Source organism: Lepus europaeus, chromosome 1 (assembly GCF_033115175.1).
Source record: "Lepus europaeus isolate LE1 chromosome 1, mLepTim1.pri, whole genome shotgun sequence".
NCBI classification, from domain to species: domain Eukaryota; kingdom Metazoa; phylum Chordata; class Mammalia; order Lagomorpha; family Leporidae; genus Lepus; species Lepus europaeus.
In genome coordinates, this window is record NC_084827.1 from 113,684,293 (window position 1) to 113,697,485 (window position 13,193).

Below are 13,193 nucleotides of genomic sequence, written 5' to 3' on the forward strand. Positions count from 1 at the left end.
CTCGAACCGGCACCCATATGGGAAGCTGGCACTGCTGGGAATGGCTTTACCCACTATGCCACAGCACCAGCCCCTCAGTCTATCTTTAAAATGGCTTTTACAGCTGGAATTTTTCCTAGTCAGATTACATCAGTGTTCATGCTTTGTGTTTAGTTACTAAGCATCTTTTGACTTTGAATATCATTGATAATTTAAAAATTTTAAAAACCTGTCTTCTGGGGCAGGTATTTGGCACAGCAGCTTAAGTTGCTGCTTAGGATACCTGCAGCTCATATCAGAGTGCCTGGTTTGAGTCCCAGCCACTCTAGGTCCTATCCAGCTTCCTGCTACTAGTATCTTGGAAGGCTGCAAGTGATGGCTCAAATACTTGGATCCCTGCCACCCATGTGCGAGATCCAGATGGAGTTCTGGGCTCTTGGCTTAAGCCTGACCCAGCCCTGGATGTTGCAGGTGTTTCTGGATGTTATGTAATTCTCATAGAGTGCCAAATACCCAATGCAAGAATTTCATCATTTCACTGCATTTTGAACTGTTAAAAGGAAATATATTTTATGTTAACAACAAATAGGTCAATACAAAGGAGCCCTGTGTTCCTTTGTCAGAGGCTAATATTAATATTTCATTAAGTAGGCTAAATAGAAGAAATTAAGTAATTCCTAACAGAACTCTAGGTATGTTAGTGATATTGTGATTTGGTTTTTACTGTAAAGTGAAAAGGAGATGATATCTGTAAGCTGTTTTAAATTTGAATCCAGAGTGGACAGAGGATGTGTGACCAAATTGATAAAATCAGATGGGTAAATGTTAATTTTAAAGTTGAGAATTGGGGACATAGGCTTCTTTCATTATTCTCTCTACTGTTTTAAAAAATTTATTTATTAGGCCGGCGCTGTGGCTTAACAGGCTAATCCTCTGCCTTGCGGCACCGGCACACCGGGTTCTAGTCCCGGTCAGGGTGCTGGATTCTGTCCGGTTGCCCCTCTTCCAGGCCAGCTCTCTGCTATGGTCCAGGAAGGCAGTGGAGGATGGCCCAAGTCCTTGGGCCCTGCACCCGCATGGGAGACCAGGAGAAGCACCTGGCTCCTGGCTTCGGATCAGCGCGATGCGCTGGCCGCAGAGGCCATTGGAGGGTGAACCAATGGCAAAAAGGAAGACCTTTCTCTGTGTCTCTCTCTCACACTATCCACTCTGCCTGTCAAAAAAAAAAATTATTTATTTATTTGAAAGTCAGAGTTACACAGAGAGAGAAGGAGAGGCACAGAGAGAGAGAGAGAGAGAGGGGTCTTCCCTCTGCTGGTTCACTCCCCGATTGGCTGCAATGGCCAGAGCTGCGCCGATCCAAAGCCAGGAGCCAGGAGCTTCTTCCAGGTATCCCACGGGGGTGCAAGGGACTTGGGCCATCTTTTATTGCTTTCCCAGGCCATTGCAGAGAGCTGGATCGGAAGTGGAGCAGCCAGGACTCGAACTGAACTGTTGCCCATGTGGGATGCCAGCGCTACAGCCGGCGGCTTTACCCGCTATGCCACATCACTGGCCCCTCTACTTCTACCTATTTAAATTTTTTAATAATAAAGGATGTTTAAAATATAAACAATAGTTGCATATTATACTGATCAAATTCTCTGATCATAATAAATAACATTAACAAGGGGCTGGCGCTGTGGCATGGCAGGTGAAGCCTGCAGTACCAGCATCCATATGGGCTCCGGTTTGAGTCCCAGCTGCTCCACTTCCTATCCAGCTCTCTGCTATGACCTGGGAAAGCAGTGGAGGACGGCCCAAGTCCTTGGGCCCCTGCACCTGCCTGGGAGACCTAGAAGACGCTCCTGGCTCCTGGCTTTGGATCAGTGCAGCTCCAGCTGTTTCGCCAGTTGGGGAGTGAACTAGTGGATGGAAGACCTCTCTCTCTCTCTCTCTCTCTCCTCTCTCTATGTAACTCTTTAAAATAAATACATAAATCTTTAAAAAATTAACAAATTAAAACCACTTTAAACAAAAACATTCTAGATGACACTTGAATCAAAAATAAAAATCGGGCCGGTGCTGTGACGCAGCGGGTTAGCGTCCTGGCCTGCAGTGCCAGCATCCCATATGGGCGCTGGTTCTAGTCCCGGCTGCTCCACTTCTGATCTAGCTCTCTGCTGTGGCCTGGGAAGGCAGCAGAAGATGGCCCAAGTCCTTGGGCCCTGCACCCACGTGGGAGACCCAGAAGCAGGTCCTGGCTCCTGGCTTCAGATCAGCATAGCTCCAGCCGCTAACGGCCAATTGGGGAGTAAACCATCGGATGGAAGACTTCCTCTCTCTCTCTCTGCCTCTTCTCTCTCTGTGTAACTCTTTCAAATAAATAAATATTTTTTAAATATAAAAATAAAAGCTAAACTTAACAAGCTTTTTGGAATATAGTGATAGTTATAATACCAAATAATGTGAAGTTGTGGGGGCAGGCATTTGGTGCAGTGGTTAGGGCACTGCTTGGGACACCTATATCCCATATTGGAGTGTCTGGCTCAAGTCCTGGCTCTTCTGCTTCCTGTCCGTGCTGTTAGCTTCATACTAATTACGTACCCCAGAAGGCAGCAGGTGATGGCTCAAGTACTTGGGTTCCTGACAGCCATGTAGGAGAGCTGGATTGTTCCCAGCTCCTGGCTTTGGCCTGGCCTAGCCCTGGCTGTTGCAGGCATTTGGGAAGTGAATCTACAAATGAGAAAACTGTATCTGTCTCTCTCTGTCTTTCTCTTTCTCTCTGCCCTTCAAATAAAATAAAAATAAACTGATTTAATTTAGCAATCCTTTAAAAAATTTGAAAGTTTCAAATGCTTTTATGATGATGATTTAAGATATAATGATAGTAAGTGAGCTAAATATTAATGCCAGAAATTAGAAAAATAGAAAATAAACATAAAAGAAAACAAGAAAAGAATGTTTAAAAGAAACTAACAATTCAAAGTTGAACCCAAATTAACACATCTAAAGCTGAATGCTGGAATAGGAATGAAAATGTCTTAAACTTAGACAAGAATAGGTTTTGAAAATATAAGAATTCCATTGCATGAATTGAACATAGCATGTATTAATATGTAATCAATGAGAATTTTAATGAAATTATTTATAGAAAATCCCTAGAAGAGTTATATTTACTTTAGAAAAATATATTTTTAAAAACTCATGATAGAAACAGGAAACTAACAGAATTTTTTCTTAAAATTGTATCTAGGTACTTATCAAACATCTGGAAATGTGTGAGAAGTGTCTTTTTTGCATTACTTAATTCCTTATCTCTTGTAGAGTAAATCTCATGTCCCTGAACGTGGTCTAGAATATGTCGTATACAACAAGAAAAGTTGAAATATGGAATTGCTTTTTAATGGACATAGTCTGATTCATAATAGAATGTTAGCTTGGTAAATTGTACCCTAAGTAAAAAATACAAGAATATTTAATGTCATGGAAAGGAAATGATCACAATATGAGGTTCATTTTTGGAAAGTTACTGAGTAATCCTAATTTTTGCAAATACGTGTGTTCATTTATGGAAAAACATATACGATGATGATAATCTCCAGATAGTAGAAATAAGGGTGCTGTCTTGTTGGAGACAGAATATGTTTATTGAGCTCTAGATTCTCTAAAAAACTACATGAATCAATGCATATATTCTCAGATTGTTCCATAGTACTGCACAGCGTGACTACAGCAAAAGAGAGGTACACTACGCCATGTTGTCTTGGCATCAAAAGTCCTTAAATATCAATTGCTTGATTAAAGACTCACTCCTAGAAATGTATGTAAATATTAAAATAAAACAACTAATTATTATTGGAATATTTTCTAAGAAGTTTTATAACTGATGTTTAAATTCTGTCTGAAACTACTTATCTGAAGAATTTAATGTTTTCCAGTTCCTGAGAGCAGAAATGGGCCGAGACTACCATCTGGCAAAAAAATTATGTCAGATGAGTAAGTACAAAATATTTCCACATTTCCCAGTCTTCTTTTTGTTCCTAAAAATAAATTTCATAATATGTAAGATGGTTTGAGTTTTATAAGCCTAGTGAATTCCATGATGGTGTCTTAGTGATTTCTTAATGTACATTCAATTCATTGGTATAAGGACTAATTTGGATTTCTATAGTAGCTTTCAGTGGAATAAACTAATGTAGACTAACATAGACAAGTTCACCTCAGTTGGAGAATAGGTCAAAATCCTTAGCCTGGTGATAATGGGTTCGTAATTTTATATCTTTAGTTTCAAAGAAGTGCCAGGTGGTACAGCCGTCAAATGGTACTTAACATGCATTTATTCCACAAATATCTGAGTGTCCATCTGTGCCAGGCACTGAAAATACAGTAGTCAACAAGATAGGATTTTTTTTTTTTTGAAAGATTTATTGATCTATTTCAGAGACGGAGAGATAAAGAGAAAGGTCTTCCATCCACTGGTTCTCTTCCCAAATGGCTGAAATGGCCGGAGCTGGGCCAATTTGAAGCTAGGATCCAGGAGTTTCTTCTGGGTCTCCCATGCAGGTGCAAGGGCCCAAGCACTTGGGCCATCCTCCACTGCTTTCCCAGGTTATCGAAGAGAGCTGGATAGGAAGAGGAACAGCCAGGACATGAACTGGTGCCCATAAGGGATGCTGTCACCGCAGGTGGAGACTTAGCCTACTATGCCACAGTGCTGGCCCTGCAAGACAGGTTTTTATGGCTTGTGTTAGGCAAATAATAAACTATAAATAAATAGTGTCATAAGTAATGGGTGATATGGAGAAAAATAAAGTAGGGAAGAGTATGTAAAAGGTACTGGGAGAAGGCAAAGTGGTTTTAAATGGGATGGTCCAAGAAGGCCCCACTGAAGGACTTGGGGGAGACTAGAGGAAGCTGTGGAATCAGCCACGTGGGTATCTGGAGGAAGAGTGTGGCCAGTGAGGGGGCGGAACAGTACAAGTTCTGAGGAGGGAGTGTGCCCGAGAGGAGTGGGGAGCATGATAGGAGACGGGCCAGAGGGTCAGGGGCAAGGGGTCGTGCAAATAGCATAGGATCTTTTCTCGATTTAAGGACTTCAGCTTTTTCCTTGTGTGAAGGAGGACACCACTGGAGGCTTCTAAGAGGAACAATGCTAACTGCCCTGTTTTTCTGTCTTTGATTTTTAGTGGTCTGACTCGATGTTCAAAATAGTTAAGGTTTTCTTTGCCGTTTGGCAGAGGAGGGGAGTGTTGAATGTCTTAAACCTCTAGGTTGATGTTTTTATCACCTGACAATTTCTTGGCCATTACATTTTCAAATTACGTTTCTTCCCTACTCACTGTCTTCTATGCCTGGGTCTCTAATTATACACAAATTAGACTTTGCTTCATGATATTCCAGATATATTGTTTGGGTTTTTTTTTTTCATTTCTTTTTATTTAATGCATAAGTTTAGATGCTTTCTACTGACATGTTTTTTAGTTTGTTTATCCTGTCTTCTGTCCAATCTACTGTTAAAACTACCCAATACATTCTTAATCTCAAAGAATATCTCAGTTGAAATCTACCATTGTTTCAATTATCTGCCATGATTTCCTCAAATACATTATTCGTAGTTATTTTTATTTTTTATTTTTTAATAAATTTTTATTTACATAAGGTGAACACATTTCATGTATTTTATATATACAGACCCAACAGCATAGTGATACTTCCCACTCTATCCTCCCGCCCACTCATAGTCCCACCCTCCAGCCTCCTACCTTTCTTAATCTTTCTTTTAATTTTTACAATAACATATTTTCAGTTTATTTTATAATCATAAGCCTAGTTCTTTTTAAAGGGAAAATGACAACTCTACAGTTAAACCTCCTTTATAATACAACTCAAAATAGTACCTAGTGTTGGACTTAAATTGGTCTTACGGCAATTGGTCTTACTGGCTGCAGGGCAAATGTAGTCCAAGGGTTACGAAGGTCTCCTTCTCTTGCCTCACTGGGTCCCCTCCGTGGTAGAATGCTTCGTAAATCACTGGCTCATTTCTGAAACAGGTTTCTTGTGTACTTTACAGTTTGCATTGTTTAATCCTTCCATGCACATTTAACCTTTAGAGCCATTGACTAAAAATGGTAATCAAAACTATTTTTGGTGGCCCACAAGATAGAATTTCCATTCAGAAGAGATCCTCAAAGAGAATCCTGTCCAGTCCTCTGTTTTTATAAATAAGCTGAAGCAGAGTGAGATAAGCAGCTGGCTCAGCACTGTTGGCAGTGACAGTGATACCCAAGGTGACACAGCTGGCATGGGAACTGCAGCCTCTTTCCCCCACAATGTCGTCTCTCTAGGTGCTGATGAAGAAGTGCGTGGTTGTGCAGTTTTAGCTCCTAATTTTGAGTTTCTTAAGGAGCCTAATAGTGGAAACGTTTATATATATTTTATTTCCATATCTGTCAATCATTTTAGCCTCTGGCTGAATATATGCAATGACATCACCCCTTCTGTCCGTCGTTTTTGACCATTAGCCCTTCACGATGCTACATAAACAGTAGGTGCTCAACAAAATGCTTGCTGACCTGTCTTGAACCAGTTGAACATACAGAAAGTACCAGGTCATTGTGGAGGAAAAAGTTCAAACAATCTGTCTTGATGGGGTTATAGCCCTACGGGGTGGGGAACCTTTTTTCTGTCAAGGTCATTTGAATATTTATAACATCACTCACAAGGCCATATAAGAGTATCAACTTAAAAATTAGCCTGATTTGGGTTTGTTGAATTTCAGCTCCCTCCTGCGATTGCCTTGGCAGGGCCAGACCAAATGATTCCTTTGGTGCTATAATGACCTGTAGGCTGGACCTTCCCCATCCCTGCAAAGTATCCTCCTCCTCTCTCTTTTCTTCTTTCCTTCCTTCTCTCCTTTCAACAAGTTCATACCGAGCACCCACTGCACACCAAACATTGTGACGGGAGCTGAAGAGAATGGAGAATTGTAGCACACATGCTGTAAATACCCTCTTGGGGCTGACATTGAACAGCTTGGTTTTCACTCCTCCTGGCTCACCCCGTAACTCAGTTCCCTCTCTTCTGTCAGGGTGAAATAGTGGTGCCTCTACAACTAGGGATTGGACAACAGTAAAGGTAGCTGCGGAGGCCCCCAGATAGGCACCATGATCCAAGGAGCCCATTGGGAGAGAATGCTGCTCCCCAAAAGGGACTGACCAGAAATGAGGGCCAAGAAGCTCCAAGATAAGGTGGTTGGGCTGCCCATGCAAAATAAGACTGGCTATCCTGAGGTAGACTCCTACCAGGGTTTGAAATGAAGGAGGTCCAGGTTTAAGAATGCCAACCAAGGTCAAGAAAGAGCAGTGAGCTGGCGAAGGGAGGGCCAGTTCTTAAGGCTAATAGGAACATTTGGTGAGAGCTGCCCCAAAGCCCTCTTTTTTTTTTTTTTTTTTTGACAGGCAGAGTGGACAGTGAGAGAGAGAGACAGAGAGAAAGGTCTTCCGTTTGCCATTGGTTCACCCTCCAATGGCCTCTGCGGCTGGCGCACCACGCTGATCCGAAGGCAGGAGCCAGGTACTTCTCCTGGTCTCCCATGGGGTGCAGGGCCCAAGGACTTGGGCCATCCTCCACTGCCTTCCCGGGCCACAGCAGAGAGCTGGCCTGGAAGAGGGACAACCGGGACAGAATCCAGTGCCCCGACCGGGACTAGAACCCGGTGTGCTGGCGCCGCAAGGCGGAGGATTAGCCTAGTGAGCCATGGCGCCGGCCAAGCCCTTTTTATTATGTAGAGCAACAGACAAAATGGATTCTTCTCATGTAGCATGGACACCAATATTTTATATGTAAATGCTGATAGTATAGATATTCTTTTGTCTGTTTCCATCTCTGAGCTCTTTTACATAGTGTTCTTCCTTTCTGTATGTATTTGTAAGTATATAACTTCATGTCCATAAATATGGATTATATACAATGGTACTTCAAAAACTGTGTGGAAAATGGAATTAAAAGTTAAGTTTATTTTGGTGCAAAAATTTTTTTGAAATCTATCCGTATGAATGGTCTTCAAGAACATCATGAAAAATATGTATTATGAAAAAAACTATGCATGGGTTTCAAATTTTTTGCACCAAAATAAACTTATCTATTATTATTACTATTGGTATTTGAGAGAAACAGACAGGCAGACTGGTTCATTCCCCAAATGCCTGCAATGGCGCTGCCTAGGCTGAGCTGAAACCAGAAGCTTGGAACTCAATCCAGGTCTTCCACATGGGTGGAAGGGAGCCATCGCTCACTGTCTCCCAGGGTGTGCCTTGGTAAGAAGCCAGAATCAGTGCCCCAAGCCAGGAATGGCATGCAGGTACTCCATTATGGGATGCAGGTGTCTTAACGGTATCTTAACCCTAAGCCAAATGCTCACCCCTAATTATCCAGCAGTTTCATTTCCCAGGAAGCACTATTGAATGCATTGTATAGGGATTTTTTTAATTCTTTTTTACTTATTTGAAGAGCAGACAGACACACACACACAGAAACACAGTGTTATCTTCCATCTGATGGTTCTCTCTCCACATGCCCATAATAGACATGGCTGGGACAGGCCCAATCCAGATGCCAGCAACTCAATCCAGGTCTCCCACATGGGTGGCAGGGACCCAAGTACTTGAGCCATCTCTGCTGCCTCACAAGGTGTGCATTAGCAGGAAGCTGGATTTGGGAGTGGAGCTGAGACTCAAGCTCCAGCACTCTGTGTGGGGTGGGGGCACCCTAAGCAACGTCTTAACCACTGCACCAAATGCCCACCACCGTTGTTTAAGCCTTCAAACACTTGTGTGTGGCAGATATCATTAACCTCACAGTACAGGTGGGGAAACTGAGGCCAAGCAAGGACAACAAATTGAACAAAGCCACACAGCTACTGAATGGTAGATGCGGGATTGCATTCCAAGTCTAACTAGAAAGCAAAGCCTACGACATCCCTAATATAATTCTATTTCTTCATTTGATTAATAAACTTATGTTTCTGATAAGAGCGATGGAAACTTGGAAAATAAAGACTTTCATGGATCAGTCAGGCTAGAAATATCTGCTATGGTCAACTGTTAAGTTTATTTATCTTCTTTGTATGCTATGCCAGTTACATAAAATAATACATCCTTATCCCTTCACAGATGTACACATCCATTTTCCTGCATAAAGTCACTAATTCCTGATGTGTTCTTGCTGCCCAGTTATGGTATAGTCATTTATGTCTGCATTTGGCTCTAGGGCTTCCCACATGGCATCCAGGTATCCATGGTTTCTTTATTCTTTGCCTGCTTGAAAAAAAGTTCTATCTGTTGTTGCAGGCTTGACTTTCGTCTGACTTCCACACACAGTTTTTGTATGGTCCTAATATTTCCTCAGCTATTTCCATGCCGTCTCATGCAGAATTGATACCTCTGCTCCATGCCATTTCCTGCCAGGCAGTATGGGCAGCCTAGAGAAATGGCTTCTTAATGGGACTGAAGGTACTTTATCCATCCATCTTATGAGTGGCTGAGATTGTGCCGGTCTTCCTATTTCTTGGTCATGTCACCTTGTAAGTTGGAACCTGCCATTGTCTTCCCAGGGAGCCAGACTTCTCAACACAGGAAGCCTGAAATTTATGTAGATATTGAGGTCCTAGAAGACCAGTTAAAATAATCATCAACTGTTAAAGAATAATGGCTGAGATAGGCATTTGACCTGGAGGTTAAGACACCAGATGGGGCACCTGTGTCCCAAATCAGAGTGCCTGGTTTTGAATCCCAACTTAGCTCCCAATTCCAGGTTCCTGCTAATGTGGGCCCAGGGAGGCAGCAGGGGATGGCTCAAGTTGTTGGGTTTCTGCCATCTGTATGAGAGATCTTGATTGAGTTCTTGGCTCCTGACTTTGGCCTGGCCCGGCCTTGGCTGTTGTGAGCATGTGGAGAAAGAACCTCAGCATGGAAGATCTCTATTTCTGTTTCTGTCTCTCTCTGCCTTTGAAACCAACAAATTTTAAAAGTCCATAGAAAGTATGTATTATGAAAAAACTATATATCAGTTTCATTTTTTTTTGCCCCCAAATACATGTCTTTTAATTCCATTTCTCATACTTTTTGAAGTACCTTTATATTAAGAAACTAGTATCTTAAGAAACTAGTGTCCAAATAAGCAAGTTGGAGAAACCCTCTAGAAAGAGGCTCAGCTTCAAATAAAAATTTTAGCTACTAATGATGAGCATATTTGAGTCCAAGATAAAATGTGTAAGAAAGTACTTTCATTGGAAGTGAATGCATGTATAGTGATGCATAAAATACCTGTGGATCCTTAAAATGTGGCTTCTGAGCAGGCACACAATCATGCTAACCCAGATACACTGTTGGTGGATTAGGAAATAAAGTCTTTGGTTTGGTATATTAGGATGAAAATTGTGGTTAGGGTCCTCTGAACCAATGGAGCCCTGTTGAACCATCTGATTCTCTTACTCTCAGCCAAATAGCACACTTGATGTTTCAGCGCCCCCTGGGGGTCACCAAGATATTGCGTAGAAATCCCAACATTAAATGGATAATACAGAATTAACGAATATTCCTCAAGGTAGATAGGGAAAAGGTAGAGATCTGCAGAGTAAGCTCTGAAAACAACAAATAGTCCAGAAAATTCTGAAATAAAATGTGTAAGTCTTCTGGCCTCTAGCACTTTGGTAACATACCATCAAGCCTTGAAAGGTCTATTGGTGTGGTCCAAAGGAAAGATTAGACAGGGTCTTGTCAAGTATCACCAAATGGGAACAAATAGTGCTGAAAACAGTGGGTCTGATGAAGAGGGAGAGAATGCCTTTATGCAGCATAGGCCAAAGAGACTTGCATAAAAGTTGTCAGATGAAGAGAAAGCAGTAACATCAGTTGTCTCTATTTGAAAGATTTTGTAAAAAATGGAAGAAGTGGCTTTGTATTCTGGCTCATCGTGTTCAGGTGAGACCTTCACAACAGCATGTCATATTAACACTGCGTTGAGGAAATGAGGTAGGGGTTATAAAGCTCCAAGCACATCATCTTCTCATTAGCAAAGTCTCTATATTTTGCAGGATTTGTACCTGCTTTGGGGAATGATGATATCCATGAAATACTTTGGCCACTGGCCTATGAGGGAAGCTGTGTGGAGGTGATAGAGATTGCATTCTTTGAACAGGACGTAGAAAAAAAACTGAGGGTCATGTGTCTCAAATACCAGATGTAAGGGGAGCATTTTCTCTATTTGCATTTATTACACCTCTGGTATAATTGCTGTTTACTGCTTTGTGCAGTTTCACCTGCTCTGGGTGACAGTTTCAGTCTCATTCTGAAGACCCTGTTTGCTGAAATGCTTTGAACATTAATTCCACACATTCTGTTGTCCATTTTCAGTCCTGATCTATGAACCGGAAAATCCAGAGGCCAAGGAGTTTCTCTCGCTTATTGAAGAAATGCTGCTGAAGGGTAATTGTAGAAATTGGAATTCCTCCTTTCTCGCAGAGCCATGAGCAGTCACCCTTTAAAAATCCATCATCCCAGCCAGCACTGCGGCTCAATAGGCTAATTCTCTGCCTACGGCGCCGGCACACCGGGTTCTAGTCCCGGTCAGGGCACTGGATCCTGTCCCGGTTGCCCCTCTTCCAGGCCAGCTCTCTGCTATGGCCCGGAAGTGCAGTGGAGGATGGCCCAGGTCCTTGGGCCCTGCACCCGCATGGGAGACCAGGAGAAGCACCTGGCTCCTGGCTTCAGATCAGCGCGATGCGCCGGCCGTAGCAGCCATTGGAGGGTGAACCAGAACCAACGGTAAAGGAAGACCTTTCTCTCTGTCTCTCTCTCACTATCCACTCTGCCTGTCAAAAAAAAAAAAAAAAAAAAAAAATCCATCATCCCAGGAGGTTCCTGGAATGCACCTTCGGGAAGTGGCTGACAAAAGGCTAAGTGGCCACCTTGGATGGCTTAGTGAAACCAGCTTGTCCTCTGGGAATAGTCTAGATGACCCCCTCTCTCTGTGGGGTGGCACTGCCCAAGCAGAACATGTTCATCACCCCCATGTTTTAAGAAGTTACCCTGTAATTCCAAGGCAAGTTGACCCTCTAAGCTACCCAAAGTCTCACATCCTCTTTTGTTTAAAGAATTTGATTGATAATAGTAAAAAGTATTTTTATAGACATATATTTTTTCTTACCCTTTTTTTAAATTTGGTTTTTCCATGAGCTTTTCTTTTTAAGATTTATTTATTTGAAAGTCAGAGTTACACAGAGAGAGAAGGAGAGGCAGAGAAAGAGAGAGAGAGGTCTTCCATCCACTGGTTCACTCCCCAGTTGGCCGCAACAGCCAGAGCTGCACAGATCCGAAGCCAGAAGCCAGGAGCTTCTTCCGAGTCTCCCACATGGGTGCAGGGGCCCAAGGGCTTGGGCCATCTTCTACTGTTTTCCCAGGCCATAGCAGAGAGCTGGTCAGAAGTGGAACAGCCAGGAATGGGACCAGTGCCCATATGGGATGCCAGCACTGCAGGCGGCAGCTTTACCCACTGTGCCACAGTGCCGGCCCAAACTTATATTTTAAATTAACTTTAAAACTATAAATATCTTTATGCCAATAAGAACATATTTCTTCCTTGTACTGCTGCTCTGACCCTACACTTAATAAGCAGAGCTTGGCTCCGTTCCCAGGTGCCAAAATTATATACTTCTTCGTAGAGGGAGGGGCAGAGAGAATTGTGACTTTGTTGAACAGTAGAAATATTGAGAAGCATTTTAAGCAACTCTCTTCCTTTCCATGGCAGAGAAAGAGCGGACTGTTGAGGAGGAGGATGAAGATAGTGAAGAAGAAAGTAGCGACGAGAGCAGCGAGGCGGGGAGCGACGAGAGCTCTGGTGAATGGGAGGAGGGGTCCTAAGTGCCGCTGTGACAGTCTAAGCTTCCTGGCTTTTCATTAATGTGTACCATGCAAATATAAACAGAGCTGCGTTTTAGTGCAACTGTTCTTTATTTGCTACCTAGCTAAGTTATCCATACTCTGAGAGTTCCTTCCTAATATTTAGGCCACGGCTCAAAGTGAATTGCTCAAGATAATAGTCATTTTCTCATTTGAAAGTACTTTATAGCAGGAACTGTCCCAACTGCTCCATGCATGTTCTTTAGTCTAACAGCCCCATGAAGTAAGTAGTTATTAATCCATTCAACAGATAAGAAAGTGGAGGCGTAGAAATGG

At 42.5% G+C, this 13,193-nt stretch overlaps 1 protein-coding gene across 1 annotated transcript in view; it reads left to right on the forward strand.

The window, feature by feature from the left end:
- Nucleotides 1–12,878, forward strand: part of ERICH2 (glutamate rich 2) — a 30,614-nt gene extending 17,736 nt beyond the window's left edge. Inside the window, exons 6-8 of the mRNA XM_062196340.1 lie at nucleotides 3,900–3,957; nucleotides 11,373–11,444; nucleotides 12,766–12,878. Coding sequence (XP_062052324.1) covers nucleotides 3,900–3,957; nucleotides 11,373–11,444; nucleotides 12,766–12,878 — 243 coding nt within the window. The remainder of the gene's footprint in view (nucleotides 1–3,899; nucleotides 3,958–11,372; nucleotides 11,445–12,765) is intronic.
- Nucleotides 12,879–13,193: the final 315 nt, after the last annotated feature.